Source organism: Rattus rattus, chromosome 14, assembly GCF_011064425.1.
Source record: "Rattus rattus isolate New Zealand chromosome 14, Rrattus_CSIRO_v1, whole genome shotgun sequence".
In the NCBI taxonomy this organism is placed as follows: domain Eukaryota; kingdom Metazoa; phylum Chordata; class Mammalia; order Rodentia; family Muridae; genus Rattus; species Rattus rattus.
Window position 1 is genome coordinate 50,944,997 of NC_046167.1, and position 24,461 is coordinate 50,969,457.

Here is a 24,461-nt window from a genome sequence, read left to right on the forward strand (position 1 = left end):
TTCTTTCTCTGTAAGAGGCAAACATTGAGTGTAGCCTTCAGTGGCTGCGGGTGGTGGTGGGGGACCGGATACGGACAGGGGGCATAGAACAACACATTTCAAAGGATGGCTAATGAGCCTTGGTTTTTTACTTTCAATCTGTCTTCACTGCCTTTTCCCAGAGAAAACAGGTTCTAAAGGTGCTTTTCCACAGCCACTCACTGGGCACACCCTCAAGTGTGCTTCTCTCTGAAGACTCTGCTTCCCAGTATCCTTAGCACTTCATTCTAAACACCCTTCCTTTTGTCATCATAGTATGGATCACATCACAGCAGTGATACCAAGTTACATATTTTATATAAACTTAGAAAAGGAAGATGGTTCCTACTAACAGTGTACACTATTGACATTAACAATCTATTCCTCTTTTAAAATAATTATTGCATATATGCGTATGCACCTTGTCTGGTACATTCCTGTGGAAGGCAGAGGACAACTTTTAGGAGGTGGTTCTCTCCTTCCACCCTGTGGATACTGTGGGGATAAAATTCAGGTCATCAGCGTTGGCAGCAAGCACTTTACCCACTGGGCCATTTCCTGGCATCTAAAGTATTTCTTAGTATGGAAACGTATGTATTTAGAAATTTCTGCCTACTAACCAGTTAGTCACTATTAAACAACTATCTTGTTCCACCTTTGTCTTTTTCCTCCTCCCCAAAGTCCCTGTCCTCAAAGAAGTTAGAGTGTGGCAAAAAAAGGAAAACATGAAAACAAATGATTATAACAGGTCCTACAGCAGTGGTTTTCAAACTGTGGGTCATGACCCCTTTTGGGGTCAAATGACCCTTTCATAGGGGTCACCTAGGACCATTGTCAGAAACACATTTTTACATTACAATTTATCACAGTAGCAAAATTTCAGTTATGAAGTAGCAACAAAAATAATTTTAGGGTTGGGGGTCAAAACAGTGTGAGGAGCTGCACTAGAGAGTCCCAGCTTTAGGAAGACTGGGAACACTGTCCTGGGCTGTGCAGGGAGTTACAGAGACAGGAGACGCGTTAGTGGCAGCACTAGAGAGTCCCAGCTTTAGGAAGACTGGGGACACTGTCCTGGGCTGTGCAGGGAGTTACAGAGACAGGAGACGCGTTAGTGGCAGCACTAGAGAGTCCCAGCTTTAGGAAGACTGGGGACACTGTCCTGGGCTGTGCAGGGAGTTACAGAGACAGGAGATGCGTTAGTGGCAGCACAGTATTGGTTAGAAAAGGATGTTACCTGAGCTGAGCCTTACAGGGTAGGGGAGGACTTTTATGAGTGGTGTGCATGAGCATGTTGGTGGCCATATGTGTGAGAATATGCACACACAGTGAACAAGAGACAGGTGGCCAGTAAAAATGGACTCTGACCCTAGAAAGCCTACAGGTGTCAGGATTAGTAAGCAGACATCTTGTGGGCATCAGGGATCATTCTGCAGACCAGACCAATGAGATGAGATCTGTCCAAGTATGATCTCCATTTGTGGAATCAATATTTTCCTGGGTGTGTTTTATTCTTGTTTTTCTTTATACAGCAATAGATTTTTGTGGTGAGAATGGTATCTCAAACTTAATTCTCTCTATTCTCGTTTGGGAAGTGCCCTGTGGAGTATGCCAGAGAGGCGTATTAGAAAGCTTTGAAGGTTGGCAGCAGGCATTCCAGGAGGGAATTTTCCCAGCCAGCTGGCCAAGGGTGGCCACACTTTGGGTGGTGAGAGAGTCCTTACCACTTCAGTCGGTCGGTAGTATTTCAGATCCACAGTCACGTGAACTTTGCCGGTCTCCTTACATCTGCCCACTTCATTTTCATTCTTTCCTTCCCACCTGCAAAGAAGACAAACAATCAATTCTTAATTGCTTAGTAGCATGTGGCCACACTGTGACGCTCAGGTTGGCTTGCCTGTCTTCTCCCAGCAGGAGGGCATAAGCACATTAACAGCAGGGGCAGGCCCGCCCTCAACCTTGTTATTAGAGCAATTGTGGCTTTCAAAACTTTCTGTATTTGTTTGAAAGGAAGTTTAACCCCCACCCTACTTCCTTTTAAAATATCAAGATGGATTCAAAATTGAGACTTTAGACATAAATAGATTGGGGGTGTGTGTGTGAATAACTTTTAGGGATCTCAAAGACTTTTATACTTTTATTCTTTTTAGACATTTATTATGAATTATTGTCATTTATCCACCCTTCTCTTTCCTATGTTAGGCACGGTTAGTGTGAGTCCAATGTACCCTATTTGGTGGCAAGTTCCATATCTTGCTGGCTCTATTGCTCATTCCTGCACTATCTCCTTATGCAGGAGGTTGACCACCTCGCCACAGACGATGAAGCCTTCCCAAAGCATACAACTAGTAGTTCATTTCCTGTCCTCTAGCATAATTTCCCCTGACTTGGCTGTGATGTTCCTAGACTGGAGCTTGCTTCACTAAACATCTGCAGTTGACAACAGTAAGGACCCACCATGACCCTCCAGGGGTACACTGAGTGGGATACATAATTGGCTCCTAGGCTTCAAGAGCTTCTCATGGGAAAGTCTACTAATCTGCTTTATGTTCTCATTTTTCATTAAGTGGAACAACGAGAGTTGGGCCTGGTGGTGCACATCTGTAATTTTAGCTACTTTGGAGGCTGGATCCTGAATCAGAAGGGTCTTAAATTCAAGGGCAATACAGTGACCTCTCCATCTCTGATAAAAGAAGACAAGAGAAAGTTCTTGATTTACTATTGACCTTGGAATTTCTATAATCTAATATCCTAATAAAAGAATATATTATGTGGTTTAAGTTATTTTCACAAATTATTTTTTGGCCAGGAAAGAAAAGAAATGAAACAATCTGACTAATGTTTGGCTTCAGTGCCTATCCTTAGGATGAGTTTGCTTTATCAGCTGGGACTCAACTCAGGACGATTTTGTGAGTTCCTCAGATCACTCACAGAAAGGATCAAAGGGAAGAACAGAACATTCAATGGTTACTTGACGATGTCACACAGATGTCTCTGAAAATGGACATTAAATACTGAAGAATGTTATATGTCAAAACAAGTTGGATACAGACTGGGCTCACAAACTTTATTTTTTTTATTATAATTTTATTTTTCTTGGGTATTTTATGTATTTACATTTTGAATGTTATTCCATTTCCTCCCTCTTCCATACCCCTCCCCCATCCCCCTGCTTCTATGAGGATGCTCCCACTCCCACCCACCCACTCCAACCTCAACGCCCCGGCATTCTCCTACAATGAGGACACGAGCCTTCACAAGGCCAAGGGCTTCTTGTCTTATTGATGCCAGACAATGCCATCCTCTGCCACATATGTGGTTGGAGTCATGGGTCCCTCCATGTGTACTCACTGATTGGTGGTTTAGTCCCTGGGAGCTCTGGTGGGGTTTGGTTGGTTGATATTGTTATTGGTCCCATGGGAACAAACCCCTTCAGCTCCTTCATCCCTTTCTCTAACTCTTCCATTGGGGTCCCCATGCTTAGTCCAATGGTTTGCTGTAACCATTGTCATCAGTATCAGTGGGGCTCTGGCAGAGCCTCTCACAATCTTTATTTTTGATTAATTATATGAATATTTTGTCAAGTCACCTCTGCCAAGAGATAAATTTGGCAGCAGAGGGGAACTATTTGTCTCTTGAGGAGATACTCAGTTTGCCAGTTTGTGAATATCCCAGTGGACTCAAGAAAGATATGACAACCATCCAGTGACACAGAAAATAGTAATAGTACATTACGTTCAACTATATAAGTTATGTAAGCAGTCATTTCCCATAAATTTTATTGTGATCAATTAAAACAGAAGCATTTGGTAATCTACTAATTAGGTCTAACTTTTTAATGTTGGGTAGATAGTCAGACAAGTCATACAAAGCAGACAGTTTCAAAGCATCTTTTAGCTATGTTTTTGTCTACATTTGATACTGTAGAAAGAAACACAGTTCTAAACGTCCTAACCTCTAGGACAGCATCTCCAGCTGAGCCAAAGGGTTAACAGAAACAACAATTTCTTCTCCTTTGTAGTTAAGCATTTAATGTATGACAAGCAAACTGACTTACTATATACACATGGATTTCACACTCTGCACACACATACATACACACTTAAAAAGATCCCCCCACTACCCCCTCCCCACATTTAAGCTCATAAACCCTTGGTAAGACTTCCAGACAGATTTCCCTTTGGTCACAGAAAGAAATGAGGCCTCCAGAAATCTTGAGCCTGATGGACTGCACACTTGTTTGTAAGAAGCCTGAGCATCATAGCTTATACTGTGCTACATATCCTTCCTTTCCACTCTTCCTTCTACATCATCTTCCCCTGACCTGTTTCTTCAATATCACCATGTCTCCCAAACCAGCCTTTTCTCAAGGGCAGAAGCAGCAGCCAAGATCAGAGTTGTTATTGTGATTCAGTGGATCTGGCCATGGCCATCTTTTATAGTCATGAAAGAAAACATTTTATTCTTTTTACATTTATTTATTTACTGTGTGTGTATATATAGACCTGTGTGTGGGGGGGCATAGCACTCTTGTGAAACTTTTGAGAGTTTATTCTCTGTTTCCACTATGTGGATTCTAGGGATCAAACTCAGGCCATTAGGTTTGGAGGCAAGTACCTTCCCAGGATGATCCGTCTTGTTGGCCAGCATTTCATTCTTATTTATAGCTGATTGTTATAAATGAGAATTTAGGATTGACTACTGTTTCTCATGGCTGTTCTGCTATGACAGCAAATAGCTGAGATTAGTAACACTAGATAATAGGGGAAAGATTGAAGGAAGGCTCCTCCCCACCTCAGGGGCTTATTAAATGCAAAGGCAGACTTGGGGTTAATATGTCTTTGGTACTTGTGGTCCAAGCACCCAAGAAACCTTTCTTGTGACTATCTGAGCACTGCCTTCTGGGCTTCTACCTTATAAGCTGTTGATTACAATCAAATAGTCTTGTCCTCTATAATTGATTCAGCCATACTGAAAAATCAAATAGAACCATGAAATGGGTCATAGCAGAACAAGTTCAAAGAAACCATCTTCTCACCTGCACTAGATCTTCATGAGAACAATAAGCAAAAGTTTCAGCCAAGGGCCAAAATCATTCAATTACAATACAAGAAACACTTGTGTCAACGTTGGAACAGTACTAGCTAACTTGTAGTAACAAGTGAAGCTGTAACTCAAAGCAGAACTTCAGTGTCAATGAAATGACCATGTCTTGACAGGGACTAGAGGATTCAGCTAATTAACAGGAATTACTACTTACAAATTTAGATTGGCAGCTCCTTATGCATAGATCCTGTATAATTTAATTTAAAACTTAATTGTCAGAAGGGTAATAGAATTACTCAAACGAAGATGAGGTCCTATTAATCTATTAAATGAATGGTTTCTTCAGTGGTAAAGCCACTGTTAAGATATTCATTTCCCTGTAAAGAAACCCTTATCCATGTTTCTGTAAGTGGCCCTAGTGAAAACCATTGAGAGTCAGTCTCTCCCTCTCTCTCTATCTCTCTGACACACACACACACGCACACACACACACACACACACACACACACACACATAGATGAGACATGAAAATAGGAGAGATTAGATAGGAAGAGGAAGGGGGTCAGTGGGAGTGTCAGAAGAACAAGAAAAGGGAATGGGGTTGAATAAAATAAAAAAAAAGTACACAATCCCAGTATATAAAAATGCCACAATGAAAACCATTATTGTATAATTATGTATAAGTGCTAAAAACAAATATTAAAAACCTACTAACTTATGAGGCTAGGAATTTCTGTGGCTCAGGGTACAGCACTTGCATTTCATGTTCAAGGTCCTGGCTTTCATCCCCAGCTCAATACGAAAAGAAATCTAGTCAGCCCAAAGTCCTGTTGAGGTAACAAGAGCAAGGCCAACCAAGAATCAATTTCAAGACAACTGCACCTGAGTACTTGAGAGGCAACACTTTTTTATAGTAACTGAATTGTCCCAGAAACTCGATATTTATTCCCCAGACATGAAGGAGGAGTCAGTGCCTAGCTTAGTAAATGACACACAGGGGGTCCTGGAAGACTGGACAGTGTCTGGAGAGGGCTGATAACATGCATACTTCTCTTGGTTCTTAGGCTCCTTTCAAAATTAACAAATTCACAAGGACTGAAAGAACAGGAAAGAGACTAGAAGACTCAGATTTCAGAAGCTAGAAGACATAAGGATGAATGTTGAAGACGTAGCAGAAACCACAGACGGCCACCTGAGAACGTACCGTTTGCATGCTCAGAGAGTGCAACTAGTCCCTCATCTCCTCATTCTTTCCCACTGGGCAACTGCCTCACCCAGCCTGCTAAAGAAGGTCACTGGACTGAAGGTCACAGGTCCAGGAGTGGAGAAGGTCTAGACACCGAGAAAGGAGGAAATTTACTGAGTGTTGAGGGCTGAGACTCGTATCCATATTCCAGCAGTCGGTCTACTTCCTTCAAAGAGTAGACTGAGAGGTGTCCCCTGGGCATCAGAGACTTTGCACTTCAGTGGCCATGCCAGGTCACCTCATAGTGACATACACAACTATAGGTAAGTTCTAACTATGTCTTCAAAGTTCCCAGCTAGCTTCTTAGACCGTATTTGCAAATGTAACAGAAAACCAAGGACTAGTAGACCAGGTAAGTGAGAAAAGTCACATATTTTGAGCAAGGCTGAAAAACAAAACAAAAAACTACAGCACAGCAAGGAAGCAAATAAACAAAATATACTGGAGGAAACAAAATGGGTAGAAAAGAATTAAAAAAAAACCCCTAAACTAAACTTTCACAAATAGTACCATCCATATACTTGGGGACATAGTAATGCCGGCAACCACAGAGTAAAAACTACTATATTTAAGAATGTAACAACTTTTCTTGAAACACAAAAAATTTTAAAACTTGAATAAGGAAACAAGGAACTCAAAATTGAAGATTTTGAAGACAAAAATTGAAGAGCTCTCCTAGAAAATAGTACAAAAATATATAGACATAAGACAGGAGTTAAGCAAATTCAAGAGTAACCGGGAGTCAGTATGCTAAATTTCCAGTAAGATAGCACCTAAGAAATGGAACATGGTGAATTATCTTACAGAAGAAGGAAGTTAAGAGAATTTCAAGACTGTTTAGGAGACCAGTATAACAGAATTTTTTAAGAAGAAAATACAGAAAAATAGAGCAAAGTGAATTATGTTAAAATAAAGAAATTGATCAGAGCGGAAGCACACACATTTGTAGACAAAGAGTGACCACATCATAGGTGGGTCTAGAGCCACCTGACATGGAGTTCCACATTTCTGAAGGAAGAAACAAAGTTGGGACTCAGACTGCTCCTGGAGGCTCAGCTTACCACGGCAAATGGAGGAGTGCATTCAAAGTTCTGAAATAAAGCTATTTCTACTCAGGAAACAGTGAGTATATGATGTAATTCTGAGATAGGGCATTTTGAAATAAACCTGGAGTTTTGAAAAATGTTGTCAGCAACTAGGGGTTCTAACTTAAGAGAAAAGCTGTGAGCCTATCAGATAAGTGTGAAGGAGACATGGATGTTGATCCTCTTGCCTGCCCAGGTGAAGTCAGACCAAGTTTCTGTTTGAGGAAAGCATGACAAATAGGCTAACACAACTGATCGGAAAACCTTGATAGGTAATTTAGAAAGATAGCACAATGTTTATAGTGAATTTAGTGATAAATACATAGAAAATGAACCAAAAGGGCAAAATTCACCTAAGAGGGGTATGATAAACAAATGGTAATTGTTTATAAAAGCAAAACTGGTCAAATTTTTCTGAAGGTTTTAGTCATGAAAACAGAATATTGAGCTAACAAAAAATTAAAGTACAATAATAGAATAGTAAGAAAATGGAGGTTTAGGGCATATATAGGAAGAGAGACTAATGCTGTCATGTTGGACAAGAAAAGCCAACAGAAAGGAAAAACGAAGACCCAGAATGACATCATTTAGAAGCATAGGTGTAAATACCAAGACAACATCTGATTTTAAGTATAATGGAGTAAATAATTGTCTTGGAATAAATCAACACAGCTCACCACAGCAGAACAAGACACATTTCCAATACAAAATGCTGAGAGTTCCCAACAACATAACATGTGGGGCTGGCTAGGAAGATGGAGATGGAGGAAAGGAGAACAGTGTGGATTGTGACAATTCTTGGAGAAAGAATGGAGATTAAGCTACGTGCTTACAACCACCACCACAACTAACAGCTTGTAAGTTAAGTAAGAGAGCCACAAACAGATAGTGAGTTTGACAAGGCGTGGGCCATGATACGCCAGCTCTTCCAGGCAGTCCTTTTCTATGACAGATGAAGACATCCTAGAATGATCTATGATGGAATTCATCCTGTCCTAGCCAGAACTTTTCTCCTGGCATAGGCTTTCTGTCCTATGCCTTCCTTAGCAATCAGACTCCCCTAGGTCTTCAGTCACTTTTCCTTTGACATGAGAAAGGACTTTGGAGGTATCAACATGCTGGCAGCTATAGTATCTAAGGAAACATCCTGTAGGCAGGAGGCTGAGTTTGTAAGAAGCCTGGGGAGGACCTGCCTGTAAGAGGCAGGCCAATGGTACAGTGTGACCCCAGAGATCTAGTAGCAAGAGCATCTTCTAGTTGGTGGTCAGAAATGTCCCATATCAATGGCCAGATATGAAGAAGGATGAGGGACTAATAGAGAACTTGTTGGCAGAGGATGTTGAAATTTTGAAAGTAGAAAAGGAACTCTGGGCTGCCAATTGTCAAAGTGGAGGGCAAGGGGAGGAGGAGCAGTGTGAGTTGGAGGAGTTTGTGCCCAGTGTCCTGGGGTAGGGGTTGGGGAAAGAGGGACAACTTGACTCGAGAGAGAAGAGAGAGGAGAGATGGAACTCATATACTCAAGAGACCAGACCTAGCCATAGTCCTGCCCCTGATGTTAGAAGACAGTACTTGTCTACTTGGTGCTTTGTATGTACCAGCATATTAGCCACACACATTCTTTCTCATTAAAGATTCAATAGGAAACAGCCTTCCTTATCCCTCCTTGGAATTCTCCCATGACATTAATGACCATAATTTCTCATAAGTGGTTCTGGCAGCAAGAAGTCCAGCTGTTTATGTTGTGGTTAGTGAACAATGACGACAAAATGTAAAATTTAGATCAACCTGAAAATACAAGGTGCTTCCGAACAGTTAACAGTTATTCTGCTATTGTATTAGGTCCTTAAGAATGTTAACTGTTAAATCCTGCCAGCTGTCAGACATCTGCACTTGGTTAAACAGCACAAAGAAGTTCTGAGGGCTGAGTGATGCATGGGAGCCACAAGGGTAAGGGGTGCTGTAAACCAAGACAACAAGGCCAGGGCTTGGGCTGGGGCATCAACTTGAACTCAGGTGACTTTCCTCCTGTGGCTGGCATGAGATACTAGGGCTGGTCCCCTATGAGAAGGGTACTGTGTGTGTGTGTGTGTGTGTGTGTGTGTGTGTGTGTGTGTGTGTGAATAGATCGTGTCCAACATTTTTAGTAAATCCTTTCCTCACCCTCTATCAGTACGACTGAGACACTGCTACAGCAGGAATCTGTACTTTCAGATCACCCTTTCTTATGCTTTATCTCCAGGAAATACAACATACTGGTTTATGCAAAAAGGTGCAAATGCCGATAGAACGAAGGGCAAGAGATAAAAAGAACAAGAGAGCAAGGATGAGTCGCCGCTGAAACTTGCAGTCAGAGAATACTGAGTGCTTCTTCCCTGAACTTACAGGACTGCTGAACATACTTGGGCGGTTTGCTCTACTCAACTCATTTTCTTTTATTCAGTTGTGGTGTTACTACCCACACCAAAGAGTACAGGTGGAATTACGATGCTTCACAAGAAGCAAAAGGTCAGTCTTACTACAGGAGTGGGAAGAGAAATGCTCTCAGCACAGCACTGCCCTTTAGTGACTTCTATACATATCTGTCTTCCTCTCATCTCTACAAATCTGTGCCCCAGTCACTCTGCTAATCCACCTACTACACCTAGGATCTGTCTTTCAGGAGCTTAGCATTTACTGCCACACAATCACCTGAGTGAATGATGGCTGCAGACATCCATCAAGGCCCAGAAGAGGCCCCTGGCAGAGCTGCTGAGGTGAGGGTGTTGGCAAAGGAAGGTGTCTGAGCTAAGAGCTGAGAGATATGTGGGCAGTAGTTGGGGAAAGAGAGGGAATGGTAGGAGCCGGTAGCTCTTTGTATGCCCATGTGGTCAAGCTGGTCCATCCAGCTCACCAGCCTGCCTGACAAACACACAGTTCACTGGCATACGCTGTGATGTAGTTCTCATGGGACCCACCCACCTAGGCTGCTTTCTCTCATCTCAACTACCATCCACATCTCCTATTTGGGTAAGAGTTGGATTCAGTCTATCCTTCTGCATACACCTGTCTCATTGTGATTGTGTTCTAACTTCAGAATTGATGTAGATCATTTGCAAAAGGCCACATCAATGTGTTCACACTCATAAATTATGTGCTCTTATTAACTTTCACCCAATTATTAAGGACAAAACACATCTTTTGATTCTCTATGATAAGCGTGTCTTTGAAAGGAATGAGAAGGGCAAAGACATAGTCACCGAACATGTACATGTGGTAGGTATGTGCTGAGAGTCATGTGTATAGCAGTTACTTTGGGACCTACTAGATTCTTGATTAAGAGCCAGAATGGATCTGTTACCTACTGAACTGAAGAAGCAACTGTGAAGGGACTAGAATTAGGGTTGCCTAGGCAGAGCATCTCTCACAATAAAGCTCAAATCAGACCTTAGAAACACCAACAATCTAAAGATTATCACACTTTAATGGATTAAAACTCCTAGTAACTTAGAAGTTCTTAGAAATAAGCAATAGGACGTAGATTCCATGGGAGGAGATAGGACACCAGGGGGGAAGCAAAGGAGGGGAGAAGAAGGTGAAAGGGAGAGGATGGGGACTACTTTAATGGCAGCTTGGAGGTTACATGAAGGTTAAATAGACCAGACTCTTTTGGAGGTATGAGTCTCTGCAGATAATCTTTAGACTTGTCAGAACTGCCAGCTCTACATAGGGATAGCTTCTAGTTCTAACAGCAATGTCTTCCCAGGACTGCCAGCTCTACATAGGGATAGTTTCTAGTTCTAACAGCAGCTTCTGAGAGGTGATGAATGGGAGGAACTGGATTTCTATCAACTCAACTCAATTATTAGACAGTATAGAGCAAAGATTTGCAAGCTGCTGAAGTGGGGTCCAAGCTCCCCCAGAGCTCCAAGCTGGATGGCCTAAAAGGCACCTTTGAAGGCACCCATGGAAATGCAGTCACAGTGATCCTCCTACTGCCCTAGGCAGAGAACCCTTAAAGCCACTGCTCATCAATAACTAATGGCTGGAAGGATTTATTCTTTAAAATGCATGTGAACCATCACAGGCTCAGTAAGCTTGAGGAATATCACAGAGTAGCAAACTGGACATCGGGCACTAGACTTGCAACTGGAGCCTTCATGCATTGGCCTGCTTCCTTACACATCCTTCCCCACCCCCGGGCCAGTGTCTATAGGAATAGTGTCTAGAAGTTCTGTCTACAAGGAATACTGTCTCACATGTATAAGCATACAACAACAGAGCTTCTTAACTGAGGAGGGCATGAGAAATTGATTACATTTTTATTGTATAATGATTTTTTCCCAGTTGCTTTTTACTGACAATTTAAATTGAGAACATCTTTATTCCCATCAGCAGATATAGATTTTCACATGCTACAGGATATCCTTACTTTTTTTTTCTAAAAAGAAAAAGAGAAAGAAAAAAAGAAAACAAAGAAACAAACAAAAAAAACCCATGAAATTAACAACAGAAAACCAGACAGGTATTTCCTTTCATCATTACTTAGTACTTTGTAATAGATTGACACAAAAGTAAAAACAAGGGAAGTCCCACACCCGCGGATCCCGGCCCGCAGCAGCTCTCTGCTCCCAGAACCCGTGGGAGAGATACCTTACCGCCTGATCAGGTGGGCACTCCTGAGGCTGCAGAGCAGAAGAGACCACCAACACTGCCCACCCCTGCCCACATCCCTGGCCCAAGAGGAAACTGTATAAGGCCTCTGGGCTCCCGTGGGAGAGGGCCCAGGTGAGGCAGGAGCCCTGCCTGAGACACCGCCGGAACCTGAAGGAAACAGACCGGATAAACAGTTCTCTGCACCCGAATCCCGTGGGAGGGAGAGCTAAACCTTCAGAGAGGCAGACACGCCTGCGAAACCAGAAGAGACTGCTCTCTACACACATTGCTGATTCCAGAGGAAAACACCGGAGGCCATCTGGAACCCTGGTGCACAGAGGCTCCCGGAAGAGGCAGCGCAGATCTTCCCGGTTGCTGCCACCGCAGAGAGCCCGTGGGCAGCACCCCGCGAGCGAACTTGAGCCTCGGGACCACAGGTAAGACCAACCTTTCTGCTGCAAGTGACCTGCCTGGTGAACTCAAGACACAGGCCCACAGGAACAGCTGAAGAACTGTAGAGGGACAAAACTACACACACGAAAGCAGAACACTCTGTCCCCATAACTGGCTGAAAGAAAACAGTAAAACAGGTCTACAGCACTCCTGACACACAGGCTTATAGGACAGTCTAGCCACTGTCAGAATTAGCAGAACAAAGTAACACTAGAGATAATCTGATGGCGAGAGGCAAGCGCAGGAACCCAAGCAACAGAAACCAAGACTACATGGCATCATCGGAGCCCAATTCTCCCACCAAAACAAACATGGAATATCCAAACACACCAGAAAAAGCAAGATCTAGTTTCAAAATCAGATTTGATCATGATGCTGAGGACTTCAAGAAAGACGTGAAGAACTCCCTTAGAGAACAAGTAGAAGCCTACAGAGAGGAATCGTAAAAATCCTGAAAGAATTCCAGGAAAACACAAACAAACAGTTGAAGGAATTAAAATGGAAATAGAAGCAATCAAGAAAGAACACATGGAAATAACCCTGGATATAGAAAACCAAAAGAAGAGACAAGGAGCTGTAGATACAAGCTTCACCAACAGAATACAAGAGATGGAAGAGAGAATCTCAGGACAGAAGATTCCATAGAAATCATTGACTCAACTGTCAAAGATAATGTAAAGCGGAAAAAGCTACTGGTCCAAAACATACAGGAAATCCAGGACTCAATGAGAAGATCAAACCTAAGGATAATAGGTATAGAAGAGAGTGAAGACTCCCAGCTCAAAGGACCAGTAAATATCTTCAACAAAATCATAGAAGAAAACTTCCCTAACCTAAAAAAGAGATACCCATAGGCATACAAGAAGCCTACAGAACTCCAAATAGATTGGACCAGAAAAGAAACACCTCCCGTCACATAATAGTCAAAACACTAAACGCTCAAAATAAAGAAAGAATATTAAAAGCAGTAAGGGAAAAAGGTCAAGTAACATATAAAGGCAGACCTATCAGAATCACACCAGACTTCTCGCCAGAAACTATGAAGGCCAGAAGATCCTGGACTGATGTCATACAGACCCTAAGAGAACACAAATGCCAGCCCAGGCTACTGTATCCTGCAAAACTCTCAATTAACATAGATGGAGAAACCAAGATATTCAATGACAAAACCAAATTTACACAATATCTTTCTACAAATCCAGCACTACAAAGGATAATAAATGGTAAAGCCCAACATAAGGAGGCAAGCTATACCCAAGAAGAGGCAAGAAACTAATCGTCTTGGCAACAAAACAAAGAGAAGAAAAGCACACAAACACAACCTCACATCCAAATATGAATATAACAGGAAGCAATAATCACTATTCCTTAATATCTCTCAACATCAATGGCCTCAACTCCCCAATAAAAAGACATAGATTAACAAACTGGATACGCAACGAGGACCCTGCATTCTGCTGCCTACAGGAAACACACCTCAGAGACAAAGACAGACACTACCTCAGAGTGAAAGGATGGGAAACAACTTTCCAAGCAAATGGTCAGAAGAAGCAAGCTGGAGTAGCCATTTCTAATATCAAATAAAATCAATTTCAACTAAAAGTCATCAAAAAAGATAAGGAAGGACACTTTATATTCATCAAAGGAAAAATCCACCAAGATGAACTCTCAATCCTAAATATCTATGCCCCAAATACAAGGGCACCTACATACGTAAAAAAGAAACCTTACTAAAGCTCAAAACACACATTGCACCTCACACAATAATAGTAGGAGATTTCAACACCCCACTCTCATCAATGGACAGATCATGGAAACAGAAATTAAACAGAGGCGTGAACAGACTAAGAGAAGTCATGAGCCAAATGGACTTAACGGATATTTATAGAACGTTCTACCCTAAAAACAAAAGGATATACCTTCTTCTCAGCTCCTCATGGTACTTTCTCCAAAATTGACCATATAATTGGTCAAAAAACAGGCCTCAACAGATACAGAAAGATAGAAATAATCCCATGCGTGCTATCGGACCACCACGGCCTAAAGCTGGTCTTCAATAACAATAAGGGAAGAATGCCCTCATATACGTGGAAACTGAACAATGCTCTACCAATGATAACCTGGTCAAGGAAGAAATAAAGAAAGAAATTAAAACTTTTTAGAATTTAATGAAAATGAAGGTACAACATACCCAAACTTATGGGACACAATGAAAGCTGTGCTAAGAGGAAAACTCATAGCGCTGAGTGCCTGCAGAAAGAAACAGGAAAGAGCATATGTCAGCAGCTTGACAGCACACCTAAAAGCTCTAGAACAAAAAAAAGCAAATACACCCAGGAGGAGTAGAAGGCAGGAAATAATCAAACTCAGAGCTGAAATCAACCAAGTAGAAACAAAAAAGGACCATAGAAAGAATCAACAGAACCAAAAGTTGGTTCTTTGAGAAAATCAACAAGATAGATAAACCCCAGCCAGACTAAACGAGAGGACACAGAGAGTGTGTCCAAATTAACAAAATCAGAAATGAAAAGGGAGACATAACTACAGATTCAGAGGAAATTCAAAAATCATCAGATCTTACTATAAAAGCCTATATTCAACAAAACTTGAAAATCTACAGAAATGGACAATTTCCTAGACAGATACCAGGTACCGAAGTTAAATCAGGAACAGATAAACCAGTTAAACAACCCCATAACTCCTAAGGAAATAGAAGCAGTCATTAAAGGTCTCCCAACCAAAAGAGCCCAGGTCCAGACGGTTTAGTGCAGAATTCTATCAGACCTTCATAGAAGACCTCATACCAATATTATCCAAACTATTCCACAAAATTGAAACAGATGGAGCACTACCGAATTCCTTCTATGAAGCCACAATTACTCTTATACCTAAACCACACAAAGACCCAACAAAGAAAGAGAACTTCAGACCAATTTCCCTTATGAACATTGACGCAAAAAATACTCAACAAAATTCTGGCAAACCGAATCCAAGAGCACATCAAAACAATCATCCACCATGATCAAGTAGGCTTCATCCCAGGCATGCAGGGATGGTTTAATATCTGAAAAACCATCAACGTGATCCATTATATAAACAAACTGAAAGAACAAAACCACATGATCATTTCACTAGATGCTGAGAAAGCATTTGACAAAATTCAACACCCCTTCATGATAAAAGTCCTGGAAAGAATAGGAATACAAGGCCCATACCTAAACATAGTAAAAGCCATATACAGCAAACCAGTTGCTAACATTAAACTAAATGGAGAGAAACTTGAAGCAATCCCACTAAAATCAGGGACTAGACAAGGCTGCCCACTCTCCCTACTTATTCAATATAGTTCTTGAAGTTCTAGCCAGAGCAATCAGACAACAAAAGGAGATCAAGGGATACAGATCGGAAAAGAAGAAGTCAAAATATCACTATTTGCAGATGATATGATAGTATATTTAAGTGATGCCAAAAGTTCCACCAGAGAACTACTAAAGCTGATAAACAACTTCAGCAAAGTGGCTGGGTATAAAATTAACTCAAATAAATCAGTAGCCTTCCTCTACACAAAAGAGAAACAAGCCGAGAAAGAAATTAGGGAAACGACACCCTTCATAATAGACCCAAATAATATAAAATACCTCGGTGACTTTAACCAAGCAAAAGATCTGTACAATAAGAACTTCAAGACACTGAAGAAAGAAATTGAAGAAGACCTCAGAAGGTGGAAAGATCTCCCATGCTCATGGATTGGCAGGATTAATATAGTAAAAATGGCCATTTTACCAAAAGCGATCTACAGATTCAATGCAATCCCCATCAAAATACCAATCCAATTCTTCAAAGAGTTAGACAGAACAATTTGCAAATTCATCTGGAATAACAAAAAACCCAGGATAGCTAAAACTATCCTCAACAATAAAAGGACTTCAGGGGGAATCACTATCCCTGAACTCAAGCAGTATTACAGAGCAATAGTGATAAAAACTGCATGGTATTGGTACAGAGACAGACAGATAGACCAATGGAACAGAATTGAAGACCCAGAAATGAATCCACGCACCTATGGTCACTTGATTTTTGACAACGGAGCCAAATCCATCCAATGGAAAAAAGATAGCATTTTCAGCAAATGGTGCTGGTTCAACTGGAGGTCAACATGTAGAAGAATGCAGATCGATCCATGCTTATCACCCTGTACAAAGCTTAAGTCCAAGTGGATCAAGGACCTCCACATCAAACCAGACACACTCAAACTAATAGAAGAAAAACTAGGAAGCATCTGGAACACATGGGCATTGGAAAAATTTCCTGAACAAAACACCAATGGCTTATGCTCTAAGATCAAGAATCGACAAATGGGATCTCATAAAACTGCAAAGCTTCTGTAAGGCAAAAGGACACTGTGGTTAGGACAAAAGCGGCAACCAACAGATTGGGAAAGATCTTTACCAATCCTACAACAGATAGAGGCCTTATATCCAAAATATACAAAGAACTCAAAAAGTTAGACAAGAGGGAGGACAAATAACCCTATTAAAAATGGGGTTCAGAGCTAAACAAAGAATTCACAGCTGAGGAATGCCGAATGGCTGAGAAACACCTAAAAAAATGTTCAACATCTTTAGTCATCAGGGAAATGCAAATCAAAACAACCCTGAGATTTCACCTCACACCAGTGAGAATGGCTAAGATCAAAAACTCAGGTGACAGCAAATGCTGGCGAGGATGTGGAGAAAGAGGAACACTCCTCCATTGTTGGTGGGATTGCAGACTGGTACAACCATTCTGGAAATCAGTCTGGAGGTTCCTCAGAAAATTGGACATTAAACTGCCTGAGGATCCAGCTATCCCTCTCTTGGGCATATACCCAAAAGATGCCCCAACATATAAAAAAGACACGTGCTCCACTATGTTCATCGCAGCCTTATTTATAATAGCCAGAAGCTGGAAAGAACCCAGATGCCCTTCAACAGAGGAATGGATACAGAAAATGTGGTATATCTACACAATGGAATATTACTCAGCTATCAAAAACAACGAGTTTATGAAATTTGTAGGCAAATGGTTGGAACTGGAAAATATCATCCTGAGTGAGCTAACCCAATCACAGAAAGACATACATGGTATGCACTCATTGATAAGTGGCTATTAGCCCAAATGCCTGAATTACCCTAGATGCCTAGAACAAATGAAACTCAAGACGGATGATCAAAATGAATGCTTCACTCCTTCTTTAAAGGGAACAAGAATACCCTTGGCAGGGAAGAGAGAGGCAAAGATTAAAACAGAGACTGAAGGAACATCCATTCAGAGCCTGCCCCACATGTGGCCCATATATATACAGCCACCCAATTAGACAAGATGGATGAAGCAAAGAAGTGCAGAAGTGTAGATCGCTCCTGAGAGACACAGCCAGAATACAGCAAATACAGAGGCGAATGTCAGCAGCAAACCTCTGAACTGAGAATAGGACCCCCGTTGAAGGAATCAGAGAAAGAACTGGAAGAGCTTGAATGGGCTCGAGACCCTATATGTACAACAATGCCAAGCCACCAGAGCTTCCAGGGACTAAGCCACTACCTAAAGACTGTACATGGACTGACCCTGGACTCTGACCTCATAGGTAGCAATGAATATCCTAGTAAGAGCACCAGTGGAAGGGGAAGCCCTGGGTCCTGCTAATACTGAACCCCCAGTGAACTAGACTGTTGGGGGGAGGGCGGCAAGGGGGGGAGGGTCGGGGGGGGAACACCCATAAGGAAGGGGAGGGGGAGGGGGATGTTTGCCCGGAAACCGGGAAAGGGAATAACACTCGAAATGTATATAAGAAATATTCAAGTTAATAAAAAAAAAATAGAAAAAAAAAGTAAAAACAAAACAAAAACCAATAGTAAATAGAGCCCCTATTATACAACCCTCCCCCTCTAATACTCCTAGAAGAAGAAAATAGATGCTTCCATAAGGTTCCCAGTACAAACATCTACATGGAAATATAAGCATCATAAATTTTACGGAGACACACTAGAGTAACTCAAGGTGTAATTACTGTCGTGTTTTCTACTAAGTTCAAAGCAAAAGTTACTCATATAGTGATACGTATGTAATTCTAAGTGTATGGATTGTGGTATGGCTTGAATCTTACTTCCTCCATTATGAATTGAATGCTTGCTCACCAGCTGAAAGCATTACATTGGGAGGTTCAGGAAATTTCGGGAGGTTGGGTCCACATGGAGGATACAGGTTACTAGTGGTAGGAACTGTGGTGGGTTATGATCCCTGGTCATGTCCTGTTTATTCTCTGCTTTCAGGTTCACCATTAAATCAACAGCTGTCTTCTGTCACAGTCTCCTGCTATTATAATGTTCTGACCAAGTACATGGCCCAAATAGGAGTGGCTGGAACCCTTTAAATTATGAACCCAAACAAATTCTTCCTTCTTTATTTCTGTCAGGTAATTTACCACAGCAATGAAATAAGTAATTAATACAGATGCACATATTTGTAATGCCTTTTCAGTGAACATTGCCATATATATTTTCAAAAACAGTAGAATAACTGGGAAGAGACATGTATGATCAGATTGCAGAAAAATCTGAGACTCTAAGGAAACCATAAGCATGGGAGGCACAGAAGGCAAATACTTGAGGACAAAGGCTCTTCAGTTAATGGCAGCGCTGCAGATGCTAGAGCCTTTGGCTATTATTCTCTGTCTGTTCAAATCCTGCTGATTCTCTCGAGTCAATCCCACTCCTCTTTCTCCATGCCTCAAGCTGAATCCAAATTCTTATCTCCCCTTCTTTTCAATAGGGCAGCTTGCACGACTCTACAGAGGTAGCATTACGGCTTCCTACGAGCTCACCACCATGCCAGAGTGAATCATACTAATCACAAACCTAGAGAAACCAGAGAAATTATGAGGAATGCTGGAAGGACCTCGGGCCCAGGCTGGCTTTGGGAAACACTCGTTTATGCTCAATTAAATATTTATAGAATGCCTATCATGGCAGCTGTTGTCGGCACTGAGATCATGAGACAGATGCTGGTACTGTGCAACTCCTTTGACCTACAGTCCCAAGACAACTACGGAGAGGTGCTGAGGTTTAGGAGGCTTGCTTCTAGTAAGCACTAAGATTAAACTACTCAAGGAAAACTGCCCTTCAAAGCCTTTTAGCTCTTACTTTATTTTACCAGAATTCCAGCTCTTAAAAGCCCTCAAAACAAATATAGCTTCTTTGTTCTCTCTTTTTCAGCTGGGGCTCTCTGTTGTAGAGGTGTGTAAGCCTAGCACTGCTGCCTTGTCTGTCCGTAACCTCACCTCAGTGGTAGACCCTTAGTAGCACCCTGTTGTAGCTGGGAAAACAGAGACAGAGAGGAAAAAATAGCTGCCCAAGAAATTCATCAATCTGAGATTCCAGCCTGGCTTGCAACCATAGCATGTATACAGACAGGGATGAGTGCTTTTAAATGCAACTGATCAGGCCATGAGATAAATTAAGTATCCTTGGGAGAAAGCAGTACATATAGCAGTCTCCCTAACCTTCACATACGTGGTGCACCATATACGCAAGGCAAAATACCACACACACAAAATAAAATAAACCTAGGGAAATTTTCAAAGAAGAAAAATATAGGGCAGAAAGCTAAAAGCTACTCTTACTGCCACCACACAGAGATGATCCACAAAGCCTGGCACATTTTCATGTGGTCTATCACATGTGCACCTGCAGAGTATTTGAATCATATCTAAATCTGTGTCCTGCTTACTTTTTCATTAAATGTCACCATAACCAGGTTTTAGAGTATGTGTTCCCAGGGCACTATTTACCATAGTTATATAACAAATTAACTTACACATTTCCATGATGATGTCTTAGGGACTCCTCACTTTCTATTTATACAAAATCAATTAGAGTGAGGTATAATGCACAAGCTGAACATGTGTAACAGCTATGCCATTCGGTGAGTTATGACACACTCATGTACTCCTGTAACCACTACCACAATCAAGTCAACATTCCTAGCACCCAGAAGATTCCCAGTCACTTATGATATATGTTTCTTATGTTGTGATTTGGTATGAGAGATGGCTATTTACCCAGAAGTCAGTTTTGGACAAACATTGACTGGCTTTCTGGCATACCAATTCATTTTTCTTAAAACAGTATTTAAATCACACAGTAATCCCTTGTGTCTTACTTCATTTAGACATAATTAAGATCTTGGTTCATTGATATTGTTACATATATCAATAATTTACACTTTTTCTTCACTGAGTAGTGTTACATTTGATTAGATATTGGGGGAGATGATGTGTCATTAGAAATAACACAGCTGTGCATATTCGTAAGTTGCAAAGTATATGTTTTTGATACTCCCCAGTAAAAGCCAAGGATTGCTGGTGGCATAGCAAATATTGGTTTGACTGAAAAGAAAGCAAAACTACTTTTCAAAGTTATTGCACACTATCATTGATTTCACTGTTCTCATATCTTAATTAATATTTAGCATAGTTGTAGGCAGTTATTTTGGTCATTCTAACTGGAGAATGTTGGTTTCAGTTTGTAGTTTCTATGTACTTTGTTCAGATAGTCAATTACAGTGACTGTCTTTCTCTTGCATAGGTATTTATTCAGAATCTTGCTCATTTTTTAGTACACTGTCCTTTTTTTCTTTTGAGACAAGGTCTTGACCTTGTTCTTTTGCCTTGACCTTCTTAATTCTGGAACTACAGCTGTGTACAACAGTGTTGACCTTGAGTATCTTCTTATTGTTAAATTATGGAGTTAAAAATTTAGATTTAATAATATCATTTATATATCCATATCCTCCTCTTTAGAGGTCCCATTCAATGAACAGAGATTTTTAAGTCGTATCACTGATTTTATAAAACTATCATTTTCTCTTTCAGTCCGGGTCTCACACAAGGCTGGCAAGCACTGACACTGACCTAACAGCACCAATCACTATTTAAAAATGGCTCTTGCCTTTTCTGGCATAGGAAATCTTCACCTTTATCCTGCATTGACCTATATGTTCAATAAGAACATGTACACAACATAAATGCCATAAAAAGGGATAAATTAAACCGTAAAAATGTGAAGTATTTGCTATTTGGAAAGGTACCATAACAAAATTGGAGCAGTAACACACAGATTAGGATACTATACATATCAAACATGAGAACTCATTAACCTTACTGCAGAGAAGGCTCAGTGGTTAAGATCACATTCAACTCTCACAGAGGGCCTGAGTCTTGTTCCCAGCACCCATATCGGGAAGCTCACAACTGCTTGTAATCCCAGCTCCAGGAGATACAATGGCCTTTCCTGGACTCTGAGTGCATCTGCAGCTATGGGCACAGGCTTATACACGAACACGTAGTTAAAAAGTAAAAAATAAACGTAAAAACTCACCAGATTAGTAACAAAACAATTTTAAAAAAAATCTACCAAAATAATGTACCTTTTTTTTAACTATACTTTCATCTAGATTGTTTTTAGTTTTGTATCTTGACATTCAGATCTATAATCCATTTTCTATGGTATGAAATGTCATTAGAACTCAGCAGAGTTCTCCTACCATTACTGCAGTGTTGCAGTACCATCTGTTGAAAAGACAATCAACTTCCAACTAAATCATATTGACATCTTTGTAGGAATTCAGTTGGCCACGTAAACACAGATCTACTTGTGCAATTTTTATGGCATTCTGTTGGTCTGTGAGTGTAGCTTCCTGACAGCATCATACAGTTTAAGTTTTAAAGGAATTCTAAAATACAGCAGTAAGCATTCTGCAGTTTTGGTCTTTTCTAAATCAACTCTGGATCTTCTGAGTTTTTACTAGCTAGGAAAAAAACACTGGCTAGGAAAGAAAAAGGGGATACAAAGTAAAGGGAGGACATATTGTTAGAGTACTTCCTGCTGATTAGGATCACTGAGTTCCTCAGGGCAAGTTTGATCTTCCCTGCCATGATATCTAAATTCTTCTTCTTTTTTCCCCAATGACTTCTTAACAAACTGCAATCAGCACCACCAACCAACAACCCACCCTGCTTCTCAGGGCCCTGGCATTCACACCCTCTGAAAGTTCCCAGAGTTCTGAGAGCCATACAACCAAAGAAACTATCTGCAGTTGGCAAAATCATGCCCTTGCTAGAGCACAAGGCAAATCACAGTCATCTGCTGTGGACAGTCTGAAGCACTTCTATATCCCATACTTGGGATTAAAATAATAACAGAGTCTTATAATATTTCTGTGGGGTTTTTTTTTAATAAAAAAAGCCAAAATGTCAAAGTGTCACTACATATTTCTCATTATTTAGTGTTTTGACAAAGTCTTCAAATTTTGAAGACAAATATTTCATATGTTGCTAAATTCACCACTGAAAGTGTCATGTTTTCTAATCTCCTGGGAGTGGCATTTTTATTTCAGTTGCAATTGTTTAAATGTAATTGACTTTTATGTATGGACCCTGCATCTTGTGAGTGTGGTAAAGAATATGCATGCGACCCTTGGCTTGATCCCTAGCACAGCTCTGTAACCTTTGGAGTCTGGAGGGAGATGCTGGAAGAACTGAAGTTCAAGGTTATCCTCCATTTCTTAGAGAGCTGAAGCCTCACCTGGGCTACATACCTGTCTTATAGGAAAACAAAACAATACAACAAACAAACAAAAAGGCAAGCTTTTCTTTTTAGTCTGTCTTTTCCTTGTTTTGACATAGTGTACTGATCTTTCCTTGTATTTACTCTGCTTGGGATTTACTCTGAGTCGCAAATCTATACTTTCATCCAGTCAGGGGGAAAAGGAATCTTACTTAATTCTCTCTGTGCACACACCATGAGTCTGTGACTTCAGTGACACCCCACCCATGTCTAGTAATTGCCCCACATGAAACTTCTTTGTCCTAACTCTTCTTTCCCCTCTGTGCTTCTTTTGGGTCATTTCTATCCCTGTGCCTACACTACAGTCTTTGTGTTCTTTCTAGTATGTAATTTGCTCAATGTTAATAATACATTTTTTATTACAGATGCTTAGCTTTTCTTCTATAAGTTTCACCTACTTTTAAATATACATTCTCTCTAAGGTGTGTATGCTTTTCTGAAAATAAACAAACATAGCTTTAACAGGCGTCTTAATGTCTTTGTGTGTTTACATCCTCTTCATTAGTCCTTGGTCTGTTTTTATTGTTTGCTGCTCTGGCTGTGGGTTATGTGGTTATGGTTTCTTGCTTTTTGACATACCTTTTGAAACCTGAATATATTGAATTCACTGTAGTCCAGTGTCAAGCTTTTACTGTTTCCTTTGACCATTGTGAGGTTTCATTATGCCCAAATGCTGTTATTTGTATTCTATTAGGTCCTAGGAAAACCTCTGTTGAAACTTTTATTAGTCTGACTCTAGAACAGCATTTCCTGTTGAGGTTATCCTGTTTCTGAGACATAGCCTTCTGAAATCTTGATTGCACCCAGTTATCCTCAGATGGTTCATCACAATTGTCTGGATCTAGTGTTGGGTGAATTTGAAGAAATAGTCAGACCTCTAGCCAGATCTATGAAGCCTTTTTTAAAAAAAGTCCCATCTTTCTAAAGCTCTGTACCACAAAGTCTATATCCTTTAGACTCTTAGGGAAGTTTCTTCTTGGGGGAAACCTTTCTAAACTCACGGTTCACTATGACCCCAGGAAGGGTCTCAGGGAAATTCACAACTCAACCTAATATTCTACTAGGGACCATAGTTCTGTATTTTCTCTGCCCAATACTAAAATAACTGTTTCATGTATTTTATCTAGTTTACCAGTTAAGTTAAAAGGTTAAGTGTAGACAGGCATGGAGGTGCATGCATTTACTTGCAGCACACTGGTAGGCAGAGGCAGGGGCAGGGGCAGGGGCAGGGGCAGGGGCAGGGGCAGGGGCAGGGGCATGTGAATCTCTGTTTCAGTTCAACCTAGTCTACACAGAGTTCCAGGATAGTCAGGGTTCTGTAGA

General features: G+C 40.9%; 1 protein-coding gene across 1 annotated transcript in view; it reads right to left on the reverse strand.

The window, feature by feature from the left end:
- Gmds (GDP-mannose 4,6-dehydratase) overlaps positions 1-24,461 on the reverse strand; it is a 522,315-nt gene that overhangs the window by 92,623 nt on the left and 405,231 nt on the right. The window contains exon 9 of the mRNA XM_032885259.1: positions 1,740-1,836. Coding sequence (XP_032741150.1) covers positions 1,740-1,836 — 97 coding nt within the window. The remainder of the gene's footprint in view (positions 1-1,739; positions 1,837-24,461) is intronic.